General features: G+C 44.2%; 1 protein-coding gene across 1 annotated transcript in view; it reads left to right on the top strand.

Moving 5' to 3' along the window:
- The window catches only part of atp1a2a (ATPase Na+/K+ transporting subunit alpha 2a), a 440,146-nt gene that overhangs the window by 293,165 nt on the left and 121,157 nt on the right, over positions 1-25,824 (top strand). Inside the window, exon 2 of the mRNA XM_072440595.1 lies at positions 15,018-15,167. Coding sequence (XP_072296696.1) covers positions 15,018-15,167 — 150 coding nt within the window. The remainder of the gene's footprint in view (positions 1-15,017; positions 15,168-25,824) is intronic.

Raw genomic sequence — 25,824 nt, 5'->3', positions numbered from 1 at the left:
CTCACTCCCTCTTTCCCACCTTCACTCCCTCCCTCCCTCCCTCCTGCCCTCTCTCACTCCCTCTTTCCCGCCTTCACTCCCTCCCTCCCTCCCTCCTGCCCTCTCTCACTCCCTCTTTCCCGCCTTCACTCCCTCCCTCCCTCCCTCCTGCCCTCTCTCACTCCCTCTTTCCCGCCTTCACTCCCTCCCTCCCTCCCTCCTGCCCTCTCTCACTCCCTCTTTCCCGCCTTCACTCCCTCCCTCCCTCCCTCCCTCCTGCCCTCTCTCACTCCCTCTTTCCCACCTTCACTCCCTCCCTCCCTCCCTCCTGCCCTCTCTCACTCCCTCTTTCCCGCCTTCACTCCCTCCCTCCCTCCCTCCTGCCCTCTCTCACTCCCTCTTTCCCGCCTTCACTCCCTCCCTCCCTCCCTCCTGCCCTCTCTCACTCCCTCTTTCCCGCCTTCACTCCCTCCCTCCCTCCCTCCCTCCCTCCGCCCTCACACCTCTCCTTTCCTGTCGGCTCTGGGTGGAGGAGGTGTAAATTGCGTTGCCTTAAATATCTCCGTCGTCCTCGGGCGTGAGAGTTGGAGGAGACGGCGGTTACGTTCGCGTCGCGTCAGGAGTGAATTACAAACTCGACTTCACCTCAAAAGTTTAGCCGGAGTTTAGAGATTTTTTGGGCTTTTGTGAAGTGAAGGTTTCGCTTCATATGATCGAGAGCCAGAAGACTTTTCTACAGATTTTCTTTTTCACTCTAATGTTTATAAATCAGGTTTGAATTTTGTGCTGAAATTGGCTGTAAATGTCCGCGGTACTTGATGTTTTTTATCAAATAATTTGTTGCTGTCACAAAGTACATAATCATAATAAATATTAAAATGTATTAAACATCCTTTAGACTTACAGTTTTAAAAGTAAATGATGAATTATTATATATGTCTCTGGTGTTTAGATCTTATGTAACAGTCTTAAAGGATTATTTCTAACATTTTCAATAGTTTTTTTTATTTTTTTTGGTAGAAAACACAACTGCAGAACATCAAACAAGCACACGTTTGTTTGTTTTAAATTAAAGTTTTAATTTGACAGAAATAAGAAAATCCTAGAAAAACTTTTTTTTGTCTTTTTAAACAAGCAGTTTTTCATGCCACACTTTGCATTAAAACATTCAACTTATTTTCTAGATTTAAAATGGCGACACGTGCAGTTTTTGTCAAGAATACGTGCTGTACTTTCCTTAAAAACTGTATTAACTGCCACAAACGTAACAGAAAAGCGTCGCTGTCACGCTGCAGGACGTTTCTGTGTTTTGTGTACTTTAGCCTGTTAATCACTGTTAAGTCACGTTTTTGCGGACGTTAAACCTTATTTACATCGGCGTTTAAAGCGATAACGCACACAAAATGGACGTCGCGGGTGGATTATAGTTTTCCACCATCGTCAGAACTAGAATCATTTATAAAACATTTGGCGCGAGTACGTCTCTCCGCGATGGCCCGTCGTTTACTCGGACTTGTTTTTCTTTTGTATTTCATCTGTGTCTGGGCCACGCCTTAACGTCTCTCATACGTCCAGAGTTTTGGTCCGCTCCTGCCGAGTCCGGCTTAGCGCTGAGTCTGCGTCACATTTACACATTTACCCCGTGCGGCGCATAAACCCTCAGTTTGAACAGATTTAGGGCGTTATTTATCGTCCTGGGTTAAATGAGCGGCGTGCGTTAGTGTCCAGGGCGAGCTAACTGTGGAAGAGTTACAAACGTAAAGACGTGCGGCCTGTACCCAAAAAAATGAGGAGATTTTGAGAACTTGTACTGAAATATATAACAAGGACCTGCTGACCTGAGAAAAGTAACATTTGCGTGTTCTCAGTCATATTTTAGTCTCTAATTCACCAAAATGTTCTGTATCATTTCACTAAAACATATTAAACACGATTATATTTCAGATTTCACTAAACATTTTTACCATAACGTTTATAATTGTACTTCCTGGTTGGACGTGAGCACAAATGACGTGTAGAGGTGATTCCACAGCTGTTACCATAGCAACCAGACTGTAAACAAGAGCCAAACTCCACATAAACGACACAACAGTTCTGATCCGACACAATAAGACCATAAAACACCTTTATTTAGTCCAACCATGGTTTAAACTGTCTCTGTGTCGCACACTGATGACATCACAGAGGGATTCAGGTGTGTAGCAGTCATTGCTCTGGACTGTCAGGCGCTGGTTCAGGTGTGTAGCGGTCACTGCTCTGGACTGTCAGGCGCTGGTTCAGGTGTGTAGCGGTCACTGCTCTGGACTGTCAGGCGCTGGTTCAGGTGTGTAGCGGTCACTGCTCTGGACTGTCAGGCGCTGGTTCAGGTGTGTAGCGGTCACTGCTCTGGACTGTGCCTCTGCTCCCGGCGTCCCGTGTAAACCTCGTGAACTCCTCGGTTAAAATATCTTCCCCGGAACATCCCTTTAACCCTGAGTCATGCCAACCGGCGGATTAGCTTTAGCATTAGCCCTGATGCTATTACAGGAGATGCTAATCCAGATGCACTCAACCTCAGGGCGAAACCAGGTCAGCGCCGCACGAACGTCTCCTCAAGAGTTTTAAAGACGTGAAGTCCCACGTTTGGGCAAGAATGGAGCAACTGGGACTAATTCAGATGTTGTTTCCCATTTGTATAACTTGTTTCAATACTTTGTAATAACTACGCCCTATTTAGCCTTAATAAAGAATGACATCACAGTGACTCAGGCTTATTAACGGCTTAATTAAGTTATTAGATAATCAGTTAAATAGTTAACCTACGAAGCCTGGATCATTCTTAATAAACAATTTGTCCATTATGGATTAAGTCTTTATTCATGTTTTATTAAGGAAATTAAAACTGTAGTAATTAGAAAGTGTTATCGTTTAAATAATCTATAATTAAAAAAAAAAAATATATATATATATATATATATATATATATATATATATATATATATATTTAATTAGGTGCCGCTGAAGTTAAAAAGTTGTGTGCTGTTTGCATCTAATTTTAACGTGTTTTTTTACTGTCCAAGAACCAGGAAGTGCTCCGTTAGCATGCTAGTTGTTTTTAGCATGCTAGTTGTTTTTAGCATGCTAGTTGTTTTTAGCATGCTAGTTATTGTTGATATTTTGATTTGATTTGGATATTTTGATTTGATTTGGATGATTTGGATGATTTGGATGATTTGGATGATTTGGATGATTTGGATGATTTGGATGATTTGGATGATTTGGATGATTTGGATGCAGGGAACGTGTTGGGAAAGTGAAGAACGACTTTTGGCTGCTTCAGACGGTTTAAAACTGTTACTGTGGCACTTACCGTTAAAAATCACAACTACAACTAAACGAACCTCAAAACAACTAAACAAACAGAATCCCATCGGTTTTCCAGTCATTTAAAACAGATTTCTGTCATTTTTTTTCTGATTTGGTGAAAAATGCTGGATTCAAAAAGTTGTTTTAGAAATAATTTAAAATGTTCTCTCGCCACAAATAAGAAAGGTTGAATTTAAGAACACTAAACCTCATATAGTCGTGGTTTTTGTGTTGATAATCCTTCAAAATCCAAATGTTGTGTGGTGTATTGAGCTGTGAACAGATTAAAATCACAAAACCTGACAGTGAAACGAAGCATCAAAACGACTAAAGCGACATGTTCCGTCCGTTTGAAGTGACTTAAAGCAGCTTTACGAGTCGCGTCCACCTGTTGTTTTGGACGCGGTCGGATTTAGTCGCTCATTGAAGCGTTGTGTGAAAGCGTTTGGCCCCGGGGCAGTCCTGGGGCCCCGGCTCTGATCGCTCCTGTTGGCCGAGCTCCAGCCGGACCCTGAACAATCGCACTTCAGAGGCCTTTTGGCCGCTCGCTGTTTTTCACATGCGCCAAAGCGTAATTGTGTTGTCGTTTTTTAATCGATATTGTCAAAAGTGAGGCAATGATTTTGAAATGTGAGACTTGATTTATTTTTTAACCATTCTCACGTTGTCCTGGCTAAATTTAGACTTTTGACTGTTTATAGGCGCCATTTTGATGACCTTTGACCTTTGATTGGCCAAACCCAGACTAGCTAAACTCTAAATCTTTGCATAAAAAAAAGAAAATAAACAATAAGCTAATATCTAAATTTAAAGGTGCACCATGTAACTTCTCTGCTTCGTCTAGAATGTTCCACTGTTTGGCATTAAACGTATCTTACATTTACTTTAAACGTTTCTAATTCGGGGTGTTTTCTTTTCTCAAACGTACCAGCTTATAGTCATGGCGATACACACGTTTTAATGCCACACTGTAGAACATTCCGGGCAGAGCAGTGACGGCCCCTCCGCCAGAAGCATCGTTAACGCGCCCCCTACAGGTCGCACGACTCATTGAACTAAAATGCAGTCAAGATAAATGTATTTTGAATTGTGTTCAAAATCATAAAAACGTTATCTCAGAATAGCAATTTTTTTACGTTTATAATTTCACTTCTTGTTTGTAATTGATGACATCACACTAGGAAATTACCCAGCAAACACTGGGCCAAAACTCATCTAATGTCACAGTTTATATTATTTGACAAACACATGAGAGCGACTTTGTTGTGTTGAATTAATGTTTAAAGAGTCAGAAAAGTTGTTTCTTTGTGTAAATTCTGCATAAACTTTGACTGGAATCAGGTGTGATGTCACTTCCTGCATGAGTGTCCCTGGTGTGATGTCACTTCCTGTCATTTTCTTCAGACTTTTCAGCGTTTTGCGTTTCTGCTCGATCGGTGTAAAACTATCATTTATATGTACGACAGGTACAAACACACCAAATAAAGTCAACATTAGAGATGGTAAAAACCCGCCATACGTTACTTTATGTAAAACGTCCTAATATCCCTTTTGCGTATCGTGCTGTGCAACCTTTTCTCTGCTCCTTGTCTCTTCGCCTCCTCCATCCTTTCCCGAGCCTCCTCTTTCTGTTCGTGTGGGCACCGGTTCCTTTCCTTTGAAGCTCACTCAAGCAGATGTTTACACCCGGGACGAGAAAAAAAGAAAATCCGTCCCAGAGCGGCGCCGGAAACAGATAATGCACAACACAAACCTGTCCGAATCCTGACAACTCTGCTCCTCCTAAACCCGACCGCACAGAGTGGTTTCGTAACGTCTCACTTTAACATCACATTTGACCCGTTTTCCAGGTCTTTCCCCATTCAAAAGACATCACGTTTCCTTTTAAATTGCTAATTGCGACGGCAGCGGTTCAAAATTCTCACCGTTTTCTCACCAAATCCCTCCCGCTCGCCACATTAACCCCCCCCCCCATCCTAATCGGCGGCCCTCTCTTCTTCTTCGTTATCCCCGGCGCTTCGTATCTCGCTAATCACGCGGCTCCATCGGCGGCTATCAGGGGAGCGCGCTAACGTCCGTAATTCCCCGGGATTTGAATAGCCTCGCCGGCTCACTCGCCTTCTTTTTAAAAACCTCCATTATCGCGGGTCATTTGTATTCCCGTCTTCCCGCTCGCGCCGCGTCTCGGCCCGATCTGCATAATTCCGCTCCCTCGCCGGCGTGCTCGGGTCTTATTGAGACACGGGCGCCGGTTAAAAGCGACGCCGGCGAGTGTCGGAAGCTGCGATGCGCGATAGGAGGCGTCGTTGACCTGTGGGTGGCCGTTTGGCGTGAATCGGAGGGTTGGCGCTCGGAATGCCAACGCCGGCTCGTGGTAAATTGAGTAAGTTCTGGCCTTTGTGAAAAAGGGAATTGTCTGTAGAAGGTAGAAGTCAGGGAGCTCTTTGTTCTCGTTACTTTGACCAGGTTATGGCCTTGTTCCACCCTCAAAAACGCTCCCCGGAGTCGTATTTTGCTTCGTTTATGCTGGTTTGTTTGTCGTGTTTGATGCATCCTCTTCCTCTGAGCATAAGAAAACACTGTTCCAAGTTTCCCAGTTTTGTGGGGTCAAAGGTCACTGAGTTTCCCTGGGCTGTTTTGAAGTCCGCAAACGTAAAAACACCGGACTCGTTTGGTGTTTCTCAGATCACGTTCATTGCAGCCACTGGTGGAAGAAGTGCTCCGTTTTGTTGCGTTAAAGTGCAGATATGTAAGAATAAATAAAAGTAAAAGAATCACATTCAAAAGTCAATCAAAATTGTTTTAGGGCCTATTTAAAACTGTACTTTGTAATTGTTTTATGGCTATGGGAATGTAGTGATTTCAGGAAAAAGAACTGTGCAAACTGTTGGCCAACAAATGGTTAATTTTAATCAATTTCATATTTTTTTGGAGTGAGTTGTGTGTGTAGAAAACTGAGACTTGAACTCCAAACCTTTATTCAGAATGTCACCATCAACGTGCCGAAAATAACTCCTCATCCGTGTTAGACCTGTGTGAAGACATGTGTTAAACCTGTGTGTTAGACCTGTGTGTTAGACCTGTGTGAAGACATGTGTTAAACCTGTGTGTTAGACCTGTGTGTTAGACCTGTGTGAAGACATGTGTTAAACCTGTGTGTTAGACATGTGTGAAGACATGTGTTAAACCTGTGTGTTAGACCTGTGTGTTAGACCTGTGTGAAGACATGTGTTAAACCTGTGTGTTAGACCTGTGTGTTAAACCTGTGTGAAGACATGTGTTAAACCTGTGTGTTAGACCTGTGTGAAGACATGTGTAAAACCTGTGTGTTAGACCTGTGTGAAGACATGTGTTAAACCTGTGTGTTAGACCTGTGTGTTAGACCTGTGTGAAGACATGTGTTAAACCTGTGTGTTAGACCTGTGTGTTAGACCTGTGTGAAGACATCTGTTAAACCTGTGTGTTAGACCTGTGTGAAGACATGTGTTAAACCTGTGTTAGACCTGTGTGAAGACATGTGTTAAACCTGTGTGTTAGACCTGTGTGAAGACATGTGTTAAACCTGTGTGTTAGACCTGCGTGTTAGACATGTATTAAACCTGTGTGTTAGACCTGTGTGTTAGACCTGTGTGTTAGGCCTGTGTGAAGACATGTGTTAAACCTGTGTGTTAGACCTGTGTGTTAGACCTGTGTGTTAGACCTGTGTGAAGACATGTGTTAGACCTGTGTGTTAGACCTGTGTGTTAGACCTGTGTGAAGACATGTGTTAAACCTGTGTGTTAAACCTGTGTGTTAGACCTGTGTGTTAGACATGTGTTAAACCTGTGTGTTAGACCTGTGTGAAGACATGTGTTAAACCTGTGTGTTAGACCTGTGTGTTAGACCTGTGTGTTAGACCTGTGTGAAGACATGTGTTAAACCTGTGTGTTAGACCTGTGTGAAGACATGTGTTAAACCTGTGTGTTAGACCTGTGTGTTAGACCTGTCTTAAACCTGTGTGTTAGACCTGTGTGAAGACATGTGTTAAACCTGTGTGTTAGACCTGTGTGAAGACATGTGTTAAACCTGTGTGTTAGACCTGTGTGAAGACATGTGTTAAACCTGTGTGTTAGACCTGTGTGAAGACATGTGTTAAACCTGTGTGTTAGACCTGTGTGAAGACATGTGTTAAACCTGTTTGAAGACATGTGTTAAACCTTTGTGTTAGACCTGTGTGAAGACATGTGTTAAACCTGTGTGTTAGACCTGTGTGTTAGACCTGTGTGAAGACATGTGTTAAACCTTTGTGTTAGACCTGTGTGAAGACATGTGTTAAACCTGTGTGTTAGACCTGTGTGTTAAACCTGTGTGAAGACATGTGTTAAACCTGTGTGTTAGACCTGTGTGAAGACATGTGTTAAACCTGTGTGTTAGACCTGTGTGTTAGACCTGTGTGAAGACATGTGTTAAACCTGTGTGTTAGACATGTGTGAAGACATGTGTTAAACCTGTGTGTTAGACCTGTGTGTTAGACCTGTGTGAAGACATGTGTTAAACCTGTGTGTTAAACCTGTGTGTTAGACCTGTGTGAAGACATGTGTTAAACATGTGTGTTAGACCTGTGTGAAGACATGTGTAAAACTTGTGTGTTAGACCTGTGTGAAGACATGTGTTAAACCTGTGTGTTAGACCTGTGTGAAGACATGTGTTAAACCTGTGTGTTAGACCTGTGTGTTAAACCTGTGTGAAGACATGTGTTAAACCTGTGTGTTAGACCTGTGTGAAGACATGTGTTAAACCTGTGTGTTAGACCTGTGTGAAGACATGTGTTAAACCTGTGTGTTAGACCTGTGTGTTAGACCTGTGTGTTAGACCTGTCTTAAACCTGTGTGTTAGACCTGTGTGAAGACATGTGTTAAACCTGTGTGTTAGACCTGTGTGAAGACATGTGTTAAACCTGTGTGTTAGACCTGTGTGAAGACATGTGTTAAACCTGTGTGTTAGACCTGTGTGAAGACATGTGTTAAACCTGTGTGTTAGACCTGTGTGTTAAACCTGTGTGAAGACATGTGTTAAACCTTTGTGTTAGACCTGTGTGAAGACATGTGTTAAACCTGTGTGTTAGACCTGTGTGTTAGACCTGTGTGAAGACATGTGTTAAACCTGTGTGTTAGACCTGTGTGAAGACATGTGTTAAACCTGTGTGTTAGACCTGTGTGAAGACATGTGTTAAACCTGTGTGTTAGACCTGTGTGTTAAACCTGTGTGAAGACATGTGTTAAACCTGTGTGTTAGACCTGTGTGAAGACATGTGTTAAACCTGTGTGTTAGACCTGTGTGTTAGACCTGTGTGTTAGACCTGTGTGAAGACATGTGTTAAACCTGTGTGTTAGACATGTGTGAAGACATGTGTTAAACCTGTGTGTTAGACCTGTGTGTTAGACCTGTGTGAAGACATGTGTTAAACCTGTGTGTTAGACCTGTGTGTTAGACCTGTGTGAAGACATGTGTTAAACCTGTGTGTTAGACCTGTGTGTTAGACCTGTGTGAAGACATCTGTTAAACCTGTGTGTTAGACCTGTGTGAAGACATGTGTTAAACCTGTGTGTTAGACCTGTGTGTTAGACCTGTGTTAAGACATGTGTTAAACCTGTGTGTTAGACCTGTGTGTTAGACCTGTGTGAAGACATGTGTTAAACCTGTGTGAAGACATGTGTTAAACCTGTGTGTTAAACCTGTGTGTTAGACCTGTGTGAAGACATGTGTTAAACCTGTGTGTTAGACCTGTGTGTTAGACCTGTGTGAAGACATGTGTTAAACCTGTGTGTTAGACCTGTGTGAAGACATGTGTTAAACCTGTGTGTTAGACCTGTGTGTTAGACCTGTGTGAAGACATGTGTTAAACCTGTGTGTTAGACCTGTGTGTTAGACCTGTGTGAAGACATGTGTTAAACCTGTGTGTTAGACCTGTGTGTTAGACCTGTGTGAAGACATCTGTTAAACCTGTGTGTTAGACCTGTGTGAAGACATGTGTTAAACCTGTGTGTTAGACCTGTGTGAAGACATGTGTTAAACCTGTGTGTTAGACCTGTGTGTTAGACCTGTGTGAAGACATGTGTTAGACCTGTGTGTTAGACCTGTGTGAAGACATGTGTTAAACCTGTGTGTTAGACCTTTGTGAAGACATGTGTTAAACCTGTGTGTTAGACCTGTGTGTTAGACATGTGTTAAACCTGTGTGTTAGACCTGTGTGTTAGACCTGTGTGAAGACATGTGTTAAACCTGTGTGTTAGACCTGTGTGTTAGACCTGTGTGTTAGACCTGTGTGAAGACATGTGTTAGACCTGTGTGTTAGACCTGTGTGTTAGACCTGTGTGAAGACATGTGTTAAACCTGTGTGTTAGACCTGTGTGTTAGACATGTGTTAAACCTGTGTGTTAGACCTGTGTGAAGACATGTGTTAAACCTGTGTGTTAGACCTGTGTGTTAGACCTGTGTGTTAGACCTGTGTGAAGACATGTGTTAAACCTGTGTGTTAGACCTGTGTGAAGACATGTGTTAAACCTGTGTGTTAGACCTGTGTGTTAGACCTGTGTGTTAGACCTGTCTTAAACCTGTGTGTTAGACCTGTGTGAAGACATGTGTTAAACCTGTGTGTTAGACCTGTGTGAAGACATGTGTTAAACCTGTGTGTTAGACCTGTGTGAAGACATGTGTTAAACCTGTGTGTTAGACCTGTGTGAAGACATGTGTTAAACCTGTGTGTTAGACCTGTGTGAAGACATGTGTTAGACCTGTGTGAAGACATGTGTTAAACCTGTGTGTTAGACCTGTGTGAAGACATGTGTTAAACCTGTGTGTTAGACCTGTGTGTTAGACCTGTGTGAAGACATGTGTTAAACCTGTGTGTTAGACCTGTGTGTTAGACCTGTGTGAAGACATGTGTTAAACCTGTGTGTTAGACCTGTGTGAAGACATGTGTTAAACCTGTGTGTTAAACCTGTGTGTTAGACCTGTGTGTTAAACCTGTGTGAAGACATGTGTTAAACCTGTGTGTTAGACCTGTGTGAAGACATGTGTTAAACCTGTGTGTTAGACCTGTGTGTTAGACCTGTGTGAAGACATGTGTTAAACCTGTGTGTTAAACCTGTGTGTTAGACCTGTGTGAAGACATGTGTTAAACATGTGTGTTAGACCTGTGTGAAGACATGTGTAAAACCTGTGTGTTAGACCTGTGTGAAGACATGTGTTAAACCTGTGTGTTAGACCTGTGTGTTAGACCTGTGTGAAGACATGTGTTAAACCTGTGTGTTAGACCTGTGTGTTAGACCTGTGTGTTAGACCTGTGTGAAGACATGTGTTAGACCTGTGTGTTAGACCTGTGTGTTAGACCTGTGTGAAGACATGTGTTAAACCTGTGTGTTAGACCTGTGTGTTAGACATGTGTTAAACCTGTGTGTTAGACCTGTGTGAAGACATGTGTTAAACCTGTGTGTTAGACCTGTGTGTTAGACCTGTGTGTTAGACCTGTGTGAAGACATGTGTTAAACCTGTGTGTTAGACCTGTGTGAAGACATGTGTTAAACCTGTGTGTTAGACCTGTGTGTTAGACCTGTGTGTTAGACCTGTCTTAAACCTGTGTGTTAGACCTGTGTGAAGACATGTGTTAAACCTGTGTGTTAGACCTGTGTGAAGACATGTGTTAAACCTGTGTGTTAGACCTGTGTGAAGACATGTGTTAAACCTGTGTGTTAGACCTGTGTGAAGACATGTGTTAAACCTGTGTGTTAGACCTGTGTGTTAAACCTGTGTGAAGACATGTGTTAGACCTGTGTGAAGACATGTGTTAAACCTGTGTGTTAGACCTGTGTGTTAGACCTGTGTGAAGACATGTGTTAAACCTGTGTGTTAGACCTGTGTGTTAGACCTGTGTGAAGACATGTGTTAAACCTGTGTGTTAGACCTGTGTGAAGACATGTGTTAAACCTGTGTGTTAAACCTGTGTGTTAGACCTGTGTGTTAAACCTGTGTGAAGACATGTGTTAAACCTGTGTGTTAGACCTGTGTGAAGACATGTGTTAAACCTGTGTGTTAGACCTGTGTGTTAGACCTGTGTGAAGACATGTGTTAAACCTGTGTGTTAAACCTGTGTGTTAGACCTGTGTGAAGACATGTGTTAAACATGTGTGTTAGACCTGTGTGAAGACATGTGTAAAACCTGTGTGTTAGACCTGTGTGAAGACATGTGTTAAACCTGTGTGTTAGACCTGTGTGTTAGACCTGTGTTAGACCTGTGTGTTAGACCTGTGTGAAGACATGTGTTAAACCTGTGTGTTAGACCTGTGTGTTAGACCTGTGTGTTAGACCTGTGTGTTAGACCTGTGTGAAGACATGTGTTAAACCTGTGTGTTAGACCTGTGTGAAGACATGTGTTAGACCTGTGTGTTAGACCTGTGTGTTAGACCTGTGTGAAGACATGTGTTAGACCTGTGTGTTAGACCTGTGTGTTAGACATGTGTTAAACCTGTGTGTTAGACCTGTGTGAAGACATGTGTTAAACCTGTGTGTTAGACCTGTGTGAAGACATGTGTTAAACCTGTGTGTTAGACCTGTGTGAAGACATGTGTTAAACCTGTGTGTTAGACCTGTTTGAAGACATGTGTTAAACCTGTGTTAGGCCCGTGTTAAGCTCTTTGTTAGATCTGTGTTAGACCTGTGTATTAGTCCCGTGTGTTAGTCCCGTGAGTTAGTCCCGTGTTAGACCTGTGTGTTAGACCTGTGTTAAACCTGTGTGTTAGACCTGTGTTAAGACATGTGTTAAACATGTGTTAGGCCCGTGTTAAGCTCTTTGTTAGATCTGTGTTAGACCTGGGTGTTAGACCCGTGTGTTAAACCCGTGTATTAGACCATGTGTTAGACCCGTGTGTTAGACCCGTGTGTTAGTCCCGTGTGTTAGACCCGTGTGTTAGACCCGTGTGTTAGTCCCGTGTGTTAGTCCCATGAGTTAGACCCGTGTGTCAGTTCTGTGTGTTAGTCCCGTGTATTAGACCCGTGTTCCTCTGGTACCTGTCTGACTCTGTCCGGGCTGAGGCAGGGCCCCTGCAGGGCTGCACAGATACCACCATTTGTCTGGTTTTGGACGCCCTGACAGCAAGTGTGTGCGCGCTCACAAAGATAGATAGACTCATACGACTGTCTGACAGCGAAAGAGAGGGAGAGAGGGAGGGGGAGAGAGAGAGGGGGAGAGGAGGGAGAGAGAGAGAGGGGCAGAGGAGGGAGAGAGAGAGAGGGGGAGAGAGAGGGGGAGAGAGGGGGAGAGGAGGGAGAGAGAGAGGGGGAGAGAGAGAGGGAGAGAGAGAGGGGGAGAGAGGGGGAGAGAGAGAGAGGGAGGGAGAGATGAGAAAAGAGACTAGAGCAGCCTGTAATGCATTTTGTGGCTTTATCTGATTTGCCTTTGCTATTTTGGCTTGTCTTTTCAGATGCGCATGTCGCTGACGGTCGATCTCTGTCAGAGGCGAGCGCACAAAGGCGAGCGCACAAACCCCTGAAACCTTAAACACTATCGCAGACAGAAAAGCCACAGTGCAACTTAGAAGACGGACTGTGAATAGAAGCAAGTAAAAGTAATCATGGTAGTGGTGGAAGGATCTGAACTCGAGTACAAGTACAGTCAAACGGCTCAGATTCACCCAATTACAAGTACGAGTACTGCGACAAAAATTGTACTTTAGTAACAGAAAAAACAACAAATATAGCCGCAAGCTAACGCGCCCCAATTTTCCTTTTATTACACCTACTGCTGAATCCGTGACGCTGTCGTGTCTTCTTCCCTTTGCCTTACATATAAAGAAGAAAAGTTTGCAGCTCCGCCGCACAAAGTCCGTGGCTCTTAGAATGAAAATTTTGATAACTTTTGATGGCCCACTCCTGAAGATGAGTCTCAGGAGTGGTCTGAGGAGTTAGTAAAAGTATAAAGTGTAAACATGTTCTGGCAATTTCCCCATTGGAATAACATGGAAGGTTTCTGTTATCGCTACTGCAAAGCCATAACAATTATGACATGGGTCGTATTGACTAAATTTATTTATTTCACTTCAAGTAGGTTTAGGGTAAAGAGTTTAACAACTGATTCTAATTTGACGCAATTCGGACTTTATCTGCGCAAACGGCAGCAAATTTAAAATTTGGGAAATTTCTGAAATTCTAGCTACAGTTTGCGGCTTCGCCGCACAGAGACCGTGACAGGGTCAATGTAATTTTGATTTTTTTTTTATGTCCCACACCCACTCCACACCCTGGGAGGAGTCACTAAAAGTACAACATTTGGAAAAACTCCCGAGTCATGCTAAGCCATTTTAGAACCAACATGGCCGACATTTGGTTGGGCGGCTGCGTTGCCTTAATAATATTTTTTACTTCTCTTGCCTCTTCTCTTCTCTTTTTTTTGGTCATTTCCTATCTCTCAATGCATTTTTGGTACATTTGGGGGTGCTGACGCGACAATTTTTTTAACTTTAGAAAAAGGAGATTTTTAACTCGTTTAGTGCGTACTTTTGCACGGGCTTTGCTCGTTTACAACGGTAATGTTCAATTTTCCTAATACTAATTAGTCTGCACGGGGCGTGCATGAGCGGAGGAGTGCGTTAGTGAGTGTTTGGAAGTGGGCGAGCGCTTCACGCTGCCTTACGGAACTAATAGTCCTCTCGCCAGCTTGTGGCGAAATAACTCTCAATTACAAGTACAAGTACAAGTACAATTGACTTCAAAAAGCTACTTGATTACAGTAACGTGAGGATTTGTAATGAGTTGCCAACCACCCCCAGCAGAGGGCGAATGGGCGCGTCTTTATCTGGATTCAAACCTGTCTGAAACTAAAGGATTTCCGACAAACCCAGGCCTAAAGTAGAACTGAACGCAGTGTGGCAGAAGATGCTACTGATAAGAATAATCTAGAACAGTAAGAGCATGTCCGATTGTCCGAGATGTACTTTGGTGCTAGGCCACGGAGCTGCTTTAAAGTCTATTCTCTGAGCCACAGGGGGCAGTGCAGAGACCTGAGAACAGGACTAATGTGATGGTACTTCCTGGTTCTAGTCAGGACCCGAGCAGCAGCGTTCTGGATGTACTGCAGCTGGTCGAACCTGGATAAGTCTCAACACTTTACCTTTGATTATGGCAATGTTTTTAGATGTTAAAAAGCTGCTGATGATATTGATTTGATGTGGCTGTTAAAGTTCAAGTCTGAGTCCAGATTTCTAACTTGGTTTGTAGGTTTTAGAGCGAGACTCTGGAGGTGACCACTAATACTCTCTCTTTGTTTCTTTGGGCAAAAGACAATGATTTCAGTCTCGTCTGAGTTCAGCTGGAGAAAGTTTTTTCAATATTTACACTAGACTTTATATTGCCAGTGCAGCACTTCAGGCAGCTCCGTTTGCTCAGAAATACGCTCTATAAATAAACTTGACGTGGTTATTATCAAAAGGGCAAAAGGGTTTGTGCTAGCATCGCCGTCGCTCGGTTGTATCAGTCACCCGATGGTTCGAGGGTCTCTTCACAGACGCTTCACCTGTTGTTGTTGTTGTTGTGGATGATGAAATCTCTTTTATATCCCTGAAAGGCCCGACACGGTCGCCGCCGCCGCGCCCTCGGCCCGCCTCGCGCACCACGCTAACCTCTCTGACCACGCTAACCTCTCGCCTCCTCTCGTTTCCCAGACTACGACCCGCTGCAGCCCAGCACCACCGACGAGACCGTCTCCGTGGGGGGGACGGTGACACTGACCTGCCGAGTGGACGAGAGCGATAACTCGTCCCTGCAGTGGTCCAACACGGCCCAGCAGACCCTCTACTTCGGGGAGAAGCGAGGTAAGGGCGAGCTCGCCGGTTACGCTCAGCCGCGAGCGACGAGCCGGAGCACGAAGGGCCACAGAGCAAATATACACAGCGGCGATGAAGTCTGCAGCGGGACGAGGTTATTACAGGGACAAAGAAAGGGAATCTATCACCAAACAGAGCCAGATAGACAAGATTAAGAGCCGTGTTTGTGATGAGAGAACTTCTGATTTGTTGCGAGGCTAATTTCCTCCTCGTGAGTAGAAAAAAAAAGTAGCAGCAGTGGCAAAAAGTGTCCAAAATATTCAGGCGATCCACTTTATTCCATTGTTTTTACTTCTGGCTGCTTCTGATGCGCATTTGCGTTTGTTTTGGCCCCTCTCCACTTAAGAAGGAAGTCCATTCATTTCAATGAGAAAAGGCTTAAGGAAGTGGGTTGATCTGTGTTAAAATGTCAACTCTTACGTGCAACAACAAGTCAACTGTTCTGTATAAAATGTGTTTGCTGTGGAGGAAATCGTGCAGTTAATGGCAGCGTCTAGTGTCGTTTAGTTTGGTGTAGGGCTGCAACAGTTAATCTACCCAATCGCGACTTATCAACTATGAAAACAAATCGTAATTGTGTTTTAATATTTGTAGTTGTTACTAAACAGACTCCGACGTCTTTTTATAAGAAATAACGTGTCAAAAAACAAACTAATAACGTGTCAAAAAACAAACTAACTACATCAATAATACACTTTGTCCTTAAATATTCTTCATTTATTTATTCTTTTCAACCTTTTTTTGGTCGATAATGTATTTAAATTATAATTTGACTTGCCGACCGCTAGAATAACCGTTAGTTTTAGCCTTAATTTGCTGGGAAGTAAAAAGAAAGAAAACTTCACCATTTGGTCGGATTAGGGGAAATAATATTTGACGTAAATGATTAAATATACTGTAGTTTTGTTTGCTTTGTTGGTCCAAACTTTCACCAAAATATCAAGAAATACTGAAATATTTTGGACATGACAACTCATCGAAAAGAGAGGTTTTTAATGGTTAATTGCCGTGTTTAACGTGAATCCGTCGTCTAGTTCCGTGTCATCTGGAGCTGTTGTTGCCACGGCTTCAGCGGACGATGTAAATGACAGTGTGGTCAGGGTTTGTGGGAGCGTGTAAGACCGTCCCACTTTTCAGCCCGGCGTCCCGTGTCCCGGCGGATTCAGCCAAAAACCATCGATTCGTCCCAGTTTTGCACGAGACATGTCCTTGTTTTTGAACTTGTGCTTGAAAAGAAACAAATGTGGCGTGCAACAGTTTTATTATTACGCCCCCAGCAAGCCTGAATCCAGCGTCTGTCCGAATGTCTCTCCCTGAGCTTCACCCCGTCCTACCGTCTAATCACTGTCAAACGGACCAAAACTTAACAATTATCAATGAATAATGCTCAGAATGAAGTGTGTTGTGAACATCTCTATGATTTAATCCATTACAGCCATTTTTACTGCCAAAGTACTTGGTTTGGCGTTGACGTCAGCTCGTTTCCATGAAGATAGACACATGTTATGCCGTGAAACATTCCAGTCAAAACAACAACATCGCTAATGGAAAAAAAGTGTTCCTTTAGCACAACAGTTGCGAATTTAATGATGATAATGACGATTAGAACAGGATTATGTCCAAAAGTGATGTGTACATGTACGTGCAGATGTGTGTACAGTCAGAACGCGTACACAGAAAGCATGTATTTGTCGTATTCGTGTACTTCCCATCAGCACAACACTTTCCTTGGGCAGTTCTGGATCTTTTGAAGGAGCCCAGGTTCAGAAAGACTGTCAATCTGCTGCTTTTACACGTGCGTTTGGCGTAAATACAAACTTTTTCATGTTCGATCGGCTCCGAAGTATAACAATCTTTCTAGACCGTTTATGTAACTTTATCTTCAGTCTATTTCCTCAATCATCTTTGTCTTTCTGCTCATACGTGTTAAAAACCCAAAACCAACAGCGACATCTTACAATTTATTTCAAATATATTGCTCGTAACGTAAGTGTTTGACTAAACGCGGCCGTTATTTTCTATAAAACTATAATTTGCCGGTCTCTAAAGCCACAGTTATTGCTCTCAGATTATATTTCGTGACCGGCGCACTTTCCTTTTCCCGTGAATCATAAACACGGCGCACTCGTACGCCCCGTTCAAACGCCTTACATCCATTACAAAGATAAACCTCAGGCGCCATTACAGACCTTGAATTACTTCTTAACAATGCAGGTTTTTTTTTGAAGAGACGGAATAAAGATGTTTACCGCCACGCGTTTCTCTAATAAGGCGAGAATAATGAGTTTGAGCGGCGCAGGTCTGGAGCTTTGTGCAGGAGAAAAGCGTAAAGTGGGACGACGATGCACCTGGTTTCAAAGTGATGTAATTACATTTGATGACGGCTTTAATCATTGTATTACGCGTTCACAAAGTAAGACGAACATGCGGGAAATGTAACAGACTCGAGTAAAGACGAAGCCGTAAATGTTCTATTCTAAACGCTACGAACGCCGTCACTTCACGACCTCTCGACCTCTCGACCGTCGGCTCAGATTTGAAAGATACGATTCTTAAAAGCATTAAAATATACATTATTTTCCAGAGTATAAGTCGCACCAGCCAAAAAATGCATAAAAGAGATGAAAAAAACATATACAAGTCGCACTGGAGTATGAAATGCAGTTGCAAGTGTGAAAATAACAAATAATATCACATATAAGTCGCACCGGAGTATAAGTATATAAGTATAAATATAAGTATAAGTCGCACACCGGCCAAAACTATGAAAAAAGGTGTGATTTATAGTCCAGAATATACGGCATTAAGGATTATCATGTGCAAAATATTGTTTATCAAATGCGTCATAAAATTGAGATGTTACTAAGTTGTTTCTGCATGAATACCGTGAGGGACCGAGTGTGCCCCTGTCCTACACAAGATTCCCCAGAGCGAATATTATACATCGACTAGCTTTTCTAATCATGTTTCAATTAAATAATAATAATAAATACAACTAGAATGAATTGAAAGTCGTCCACAAACCCCAAACGGTCTAAAAGTACACCCGAGTTAGCATAAAGTACAAAATAATAAACATTATATCGAACTTTTAGCTCGGAGTTTACATTAGCTAAAAGTTCAAGTCAGAGCACTGTATTCTGAGAGTACTTTAACCTCGAGTCGCACCATATTTTAGTGTAAAAAAAAAACATCTAATTTAAAAACGTCATGTTTGTTTCACCGTTTGTGTTGCGTTTATTTATTATTAAAAACCCCACACGCTCTCGCCACAAGGGGGCAGTTTCCCAGCATCATTTACTTTTTACAAGTGACATTTTCTCCGTAATCATGCGCAATTAAAAAAAATAAAAAAACCGACAATCCGCACGGCCAAATCCACGATGCATTCCTCTAATTTTACGAAAGTGACTTTATGTTGAAAACCAATTTTAGCAAAGTGACTTTATTTTAAAAACCACCACATGAAAGAGTGAAATACTCTGATTACTCTGAGTTTATTGTATATTGCTGTACATACTTTAACAGCTTATTTGAACTTTGCGTTTGCTACAGTTCATGGATAAGTCTCGGCTGCAGAAAATAAGCAGCAGAAGTTTGACGATCGCCCGACGCTCGTAACAAAAGTTGATTGATTTCCTGACACGTTTGAATTGAGCCAGAATCGTGCGGTTTGTTTTGGCGCGTCAGAATGAGACGGAGTCGATCCAAACTTCGGGGCAAATGGTTAAAAAGATTTCATTTGCCGCTTTTCTGACTTTGATCAAAAGTCTTTGCCGCTTTCGCTGGCACCGGCGGAATGTTTTTCAATCTGAAATGAAACGCAAAGTCGGATCGAACGTTCTCTGGTTTGATTTGAGCGAAAGCAAAATCAGTTCGTGGCGTCTTGTGTGTGAGACTGTTTGTTCTGTGTCTGAACTGAAACGGTTGCTCGGCGACCATTAGAACGTGTTTACTGCTCCTTTAAACGTGTGGAACCAAAACAAGCAGAGAGACTGTATTCCTTCAAAAACATTAGGTACCGCCCCTTTAATTAGGTCAGCACTTCTTTTTTAGTCTTATCGATTTATTTATGATTTTATTGAGTTAAACGAACAGAGGCTTTGACACGAGGCAGTAAATGTTGTTCTATTTTACCGTTAGATAAATCGAGGTGAATCTATTATTAATTGCCCGACGTAAAACGCTGAGATGTTTCAAAGTAATAGCACTCAGGACCGGCGGGATTTAGTCGCGCCTTTCAAATTAAGAGCACGAGATTAAACTTCGGGGAGAGATTTTCCCCTTTAAATTACACCAATAAATTTGAGTCAAGTGAGCGCGGAACGTGAGCGCGGCGCTAAACGCTCACCAGAGGGGGCAGCGCAGCACAGCAACCATCACGTTTACACGCCGGACGTGCCAAGGCCGTTAGGACACGCCCGGGTCGTTCTGCCGTTCAGCGGCCCTGGAGGTCACGCCCGGGAGGTCACGCCCGGGTCGTTCTGCCGTTCAGCGCCCCCTGAAGGTCACGCCAGGGTCGTTCTGCCATTCAGCGCCCCCTGGAGGTCACGCCCCGGTCGTTCTGCCGTTCAGCGCCCCCTGGAGGTCACGCCAGGGTCGTTCTGCCCTTCAGCGCCCTCTGGAGGTCACGCCTGGGTCGTTCTGCCGTTCAGCGCCCCCTGGAGGTCACGCCAGGGTCGTTCTGCCGTTCAGCGCCCTCTGGAGGTCACGCCCGGGTTGTTCTGCCGTTCAGCGCCCTCTGGAGGTCACGCCCGGGTCGTTCTGCCGTTCAGCGCCCCCTGTAGGTCACGCCAGGGTCATTCTCCCGTTCAGCGCCCCCTGGAGGTCACGCCAGGGTCGTTCTGTCGTTCAGCGTCCCCTGGAGATCACGCCCGGGTCGTTCTGTCGTTCAGCGCCCCCTGCAGGTCACGCCAGGGTCGTTCTGTCGTTCAGCGCCCCCTGGAGATCACGCCCGGGTCCTTCTGTCGTTCAGTGCCCCCTGGAAGTCTCGCCAGGGTCGTTCTGCCGTTCAGCGCCCCCTGGAAGTTACGCCTGGGTCGTTCTGCCGTTCAGCGCCCCCTGGAGATCACGCCCGGGTCGTTCTGTCGTTCAGTGCCCCCTGGAGGTCACGCCCGGGTCGTTCTGTCGTTCACTGCCCCCTGGAAGTCTCGCCTGGGTCGTTCTGCCGTTCAGCGCCCCCTGGAGGTCACGTCAGGGTTGTTTTGCCATTCAGCGCCCCCTGGAGGTCACGCCAGGGTCGTTCTGTCGTTCAGCGCCCCCTGGAGGTCACGCCCGGGTCGTTCTGTCGTTCAGTGCCCCCTGGAAGTCTCGCTTGGGTCGTTCTGTCGTTCAGCGCCCCCTGGAGGTCACGCCCGGGTCGTTCTGTCGTTCAGCGCCCCCTGCAGGTCACGCCAGGGTCGTTCTCCCATTCAGCGCCCCCTGGAGGTCACGGCCGGGTCGTTCTGCCATTCAGCGCCCCCTGGAGGTCACGCCAGGGTCGTTCTGCCGTTCAGCGCCCCCTGGGGGTCACGCCAGGGTCGTTCTGCCGTTCAGCGCCCCCTGGAGGTCACGCCCGGGTCGTTCTGTCGTTCAGCGCCCCCTGGAGGTCACGCCAGGGTCGTTCTGTCGTTCAGTGCCCCCTGGAAGTCTCGCCAGGGTCGTTCTGCCGTTCAGCGCCCCCTGGAAATTACGCCTGGGTCGTTCTGCCGTTCAGCGCCCCCTGGAGATCACGCCCGGGTCGTTCTGTCGTTCAGTCCCCCCTGGAGGTCACGCCTGGGTCGTTCTGCCGTTCAGCGCCCCCTGGAGGTCACGCCAGGGTCGTTCTGTCGTTCAGCGCCCCCTGGAGATCACGCCCGGGTCGTTCTGCCGTTCAGCGCCCCCTGGAGATCACGCCCGGGTCGTTCTGTCGTTCAGTGCCCCCTGGAGGTCACGCCTGGGTCGTTCTGCCGTTCAGCGCCCCCTGGAGGTCACGCCAGGGTCGTTCTGTCGTTCAGCGCCCCCTGGAGATCACGCCCGGGTCGTTCTGCCGTTCAGCGCCCCCTGGAGATCACGCCCGGGTCGTTCTGTCGTTCAGCGCCCCCTGGAGATCACGCCCGGGTCGTTCTGTCGTTCAGCGCCCCCTGCAGGTCACGCCAGGGTCGTTCTGTCGTTCAGCGCCCCCTGGAGATCACGCCCGGGTCCTTCTGTCGTTCAGTGCCCCCTGGAAGTCTCGCCTGGGTCGTTCTGCCGTTCAGCGCCCCCTGGAGGTTACGCCAGGGTCCTTCTGCCGGTCAGCGCCCCCTGCAGGTCACGCCAGGGTCGTTCTGTCGTTCAGCGCCCCCTGGAGGACAGGAGTGAGACAGAAATAACTGCACATTTTATAAACGGCGGCACACAACGTTATAAATACACTTGTCCGCTTTCTTTGCACAGGTCAGTTTGTTTTATTGTTGTTTTATGTTGATTTTTAGATTTAAAAATTAGAAAAATACAAATAAATAGACCTGCTCCTGGAGATTACGATAAAAATATGAATAAATACAATATAATAACAGTAAAAAAGATAATCATGATACAATAAATAATAAATACACCTGCTCCTGAACATAATAATGAAAATGTGAATAAATATAATACAATAAAATAGTAAAATAATAATAGAATTAAAAAAATACACTTATTATATCACACAATTATTTTTTATTTGTTTGAATAGATACAATACAATAGCAAAGTTTTTTTTTCAATTAAAATAAATAAATAACAATAAATACATTATCTAAAAGAATAAATAGATAATAATAATACCAATAATAATAACAATAACTAATAAATAGTGGCAAAAAACAGCAAATAGAATAAAACTATAAACTATAAAATAAATATATAAATAAAACAATAAAATAAAAAGACATAAACAGACATTTTTAATCAATATTGAGTCAGTTTCACAGAGGGAAAAGACTCTAATCCTGTCCAAAAAGACTCTTTACTTTTGGTTTCATCATTTAAAAACTCCTCCACGAGCAAAGTGTGTAAACAAAACCGTTGCCGGTGGCGTCCACACTTTCACAAATTAACACTTTTTTCTCACTTCTATTTTAACTCGACTGTTAGACGCTGAGATGTTAATTAACTCTAACCGTAATTACCTCCAGAGCCCATGACGATGGTGTTCATCCTCTGGCACTCGTCATTGGCTCATATCAACGCCACAACAGCCTTATTATTTATTGTCTTTGTTTGAAATTGGGAAATGTACAATATTTGTGTGCAAACGTTTAAAGGGTCTCGAGACAATTTAAAAGAGATAATGCAAGAAAATTCTAAAGCATGTTGTGTAGCGATGAGGACAAAAGTGTATTTTATTGAGCGATAATGTGGATGATTACGGTTACATATTACAAATGCGCTCGGTTGTCGGTTTTACAGTGTTTTCGTGCGGTCAAACCCGGTACGGTGGCCCGGAAGCGCCAAACGGACAACCCGAAACTTCGATTTAGCAGGGTCTTTTTCACACCGGATGCCCTCACAGTCTCGTACGTGTCCAAACTATGGCCCGGGAGCCAAACGTGGCCCTCAGACACAGTGTTGTTGGCGCTCAGACTTCCACAGGAACGTTTTACTGCATTTTAAAAAAACAAATTAGCTTAAAAACAGAACTTTTGGGTGTAAAACAGACACAAAGTTTATCTTCCTGATGCTGAAGGACAAACACATGACTCATCAAGATGCCACTGCTCCAAAAATCCTGTCGTTACCACCCCTTAGACACGCCCCTCTGCTCTGTGCTTCCAATTATCAAGTCGTTTGAGATTAATATGCAAATGTTCGAAATATGAAATCATAGTTAAGTAAGAAGTAAGAAAACCACAGGTGCCACAGGGAAAAGCTAAACCAGGGCTGTTCCATGAGGGCCAGATGGTTTGGAGGGCCGTTCAATGAGGGCCAGATGGTTTGGAGGGCCGTTCAATGAGGGCCAGATGGTTTGGAGGGCCGTTGTCTGAGGGCCGGACTACAAAACTGAACCACAACAAGTGTATGATTTACTTTCAATATCCACAAACGACTCGCAATTAGAACATGAAACAGAAATCTATCGTTTCACTGCTTTAAATGAACGAAATAGAACGTTATTTCTCAAACATTTTACAACGAGGGGCCGAACCATTTTGCTCAGTGGGCCAGATTTGGCCCGCAGGCCTTCAGTTGATTAGCCCTGAGCGTAACCATCCCAGAATGAAATGATGCACAATCGAATTTCACCAAATAATTCTTTGACTGTTTTTTAAATGTGTTTGACTGACTCGAGAAGCGATTGGCCGGGAGGAAAGCGAAGCCGGCTGTGATTGGCCGACACGATTCATAATTAAACCCTTGTTCTTTCGTGAAACGTGACTTCTTATCTCCTGCATGTGGAAAACCGAGACCCACGTTTCACTTTTGAGTGCGGGAAAAAGAGGAAACGAGGAGTTCCAGTGGAGCAGAGCTAACGAGGCGGCGTCTGTAACTGCCAGAGATAAACCAGACAAAACCAGAAATTAATTGTTCTGGGACACGAAACCCAGTCGTGTTTATCCGGCGCATGTCGAGTCCTGACGGCGGCGCTGGAGAGACGGGTGGAGAGGGTGAAACGCAGGATGTCGGGGTCGGAGTTTCAGGACGTGGTCAGGACGAAAGGCTCGAGACAGAGTTATGCAAATGAGAACATTAAAGATGCGAAGAAACGTGCTGCTAGTTATTAACGACTGAAGACATGTGCAAATACTTTAAGTAAGGCGTGCTTTAGTCCTGGTTTGGTCCTAGTTTAGACCTGGTTTAGACCTTGTTTAGACCTGGTTTGGTCCTGGTTTAGTCCTGGTTTAGACCTGGTTTAGACCTGGTTTAGTCCTGGTTTAGGCCTGGTTTAGACCTGGTTTAGACCTGGTTTAGTCCTGGTTTAGACCTGGTTTAGTACTGTTTTAGTCCAGGTTTAGACCTGGTTTAGTCCTGGTTTAGACCTGGTTTAGTCCTGGTTTAGACCTGGTTTAGTCCTGGTTTAGACCTGGTTTAGTCCTGGTTTAGACCTGGTTTAGTCCTGGTCTTCTATTATAAATAATAACACTGTGTCGCACAGTGATGACATCACAGAGGGATCCAGCTCTACATCCTGTCATTTTAAACTATTAGTAGTTTTCCAAATTTCATCACAAACTGCCCCTTGGCATAAGTAAAACTATGATAAAATAACCATCTCAACAAACCAAGTCATAATTAGAAAAGCAGGAGAACGTGTCATAAACTGGGACATTTGAGTGTTTTCTGAGGTTCAGAGGGAGACGACCTCGTTAACATGAATGAAACCAGTGATAATGAAGCTGAACACTAATGAATGAAGGAACAATCCTATATACGGTTAAAGGCTAAAAAAAACAATAACCTTAAAGTCCAGAACCCCTTGAGACGCATTGAGACTCTGCGCGTCCCGAGTGCGACGGCGACACATCCTCTCCACATCTCCATTGCTCCTCCCCCTCTCACATAAATCCTCCCCCCTCGCTCGCTCATTCGTTGCCGTGGCCGTTGCCGTGTGCATCTCGTCCGTGTAAAACCCTCTGAACATACATCACGTTTAAAGGCCACACCGCTCCATGATTTACTCACCGCCGGATGCTCTCCTGTGACGGGCGAATTACCGCCGCAACGCCAGCGCCGCAAATATCACCCAGTCATAAATCAGGTTTTATAAAGTCCACTCGGAGTGACTTAACGGCCAGTAATTATGTCTATTTACCTTCTTTTTTTCTAGCTTCTAGACGGGGTATAATTACACACAAATACATTAAATACGTACCTGGAGTGAGTTCAGCCTCATTCATCTACATTAGAGTACTTCTGTGTATTTAGTGTGTCTCCCTCTCCACCTCGTGATGTCATTAGGGATACTACATGAAGCTATCCTCTGTGTTTTTAAAGTCCATACACCATCACAACGCATTTATACTAACTAACTAACTAACTAACTAACCCTTTCTGATTCTGATTTCTGAACTAGCTAAATAACTCACCAGCTAAATAACTAACTAACTCGCTAACTAACTAACTAGCTAGCTAGCTAACAAGCTAAATAAATAACTATCCAACTAACTAGCAAACTAACTAGCTAAACAAATTACTAGTTAACTATCTATCTAAATAACTTACTAGCTAAGTAACTAGCTAACTTTAAAGCACAACTTGTCTTCACCGAGCTGAATCTCAATTTTGGTGCAAGTAGCGATTGTTTTTAGCCTCATTTGCACTGCTTCAGTCCGCAGGGCACAAACAGTGACATGTGAAGATGTTTTGTGCCTTGTGCTGATATAAACCTTCTTCCTCATTCGCTTCAATAAGTGAATAAAACATGAAGTTACAGTCAATAAATGGCAATGAAGAGCTCTTGATCACGTTGTTGTTGTTGTTGCTGTTGTTGTTGTTGTTGTTGTTGTTGTTAGCATGTATATCATAGTCGGCGCTAATAAACTGAGCTAAACACCGTTTTGTAAGTGCTCTGGTTTTACTCGCGTGTGGTCGAGATGTGATCGAGATGTTTTCAAGATGTTTTTGAGATGTTGTCGAAATGTGGTCGAGATGTGGTCGAGATGTGGTCGAGATGTGGTCGAGATGTGGTCAAAATGTGGTCGAGATGTGGTCGAGATGTGGTCGA

Source organism: Eucyclogobius newberryi, unplaced genomic scaffold (assembly GCF_026437365.1).
Source record: "Eucyclogobius newberryi isolate DKJ021-1_F unplaced genomic scaffold, fEucNew1.0.hap1 SCAF_12, whole genome shotgun sequence".
In the NCBI taxonomy this organism is placed as follows: Eukaryota; Metazoa; Chordata; class Actinopteri; order Gobiiformes; family Gobiidae; genus Eucyclogobius; species Eucyclogobius newberryi.
This window is presented reverse-complemented; position numbering and strand designations above follow the sequence as displayed.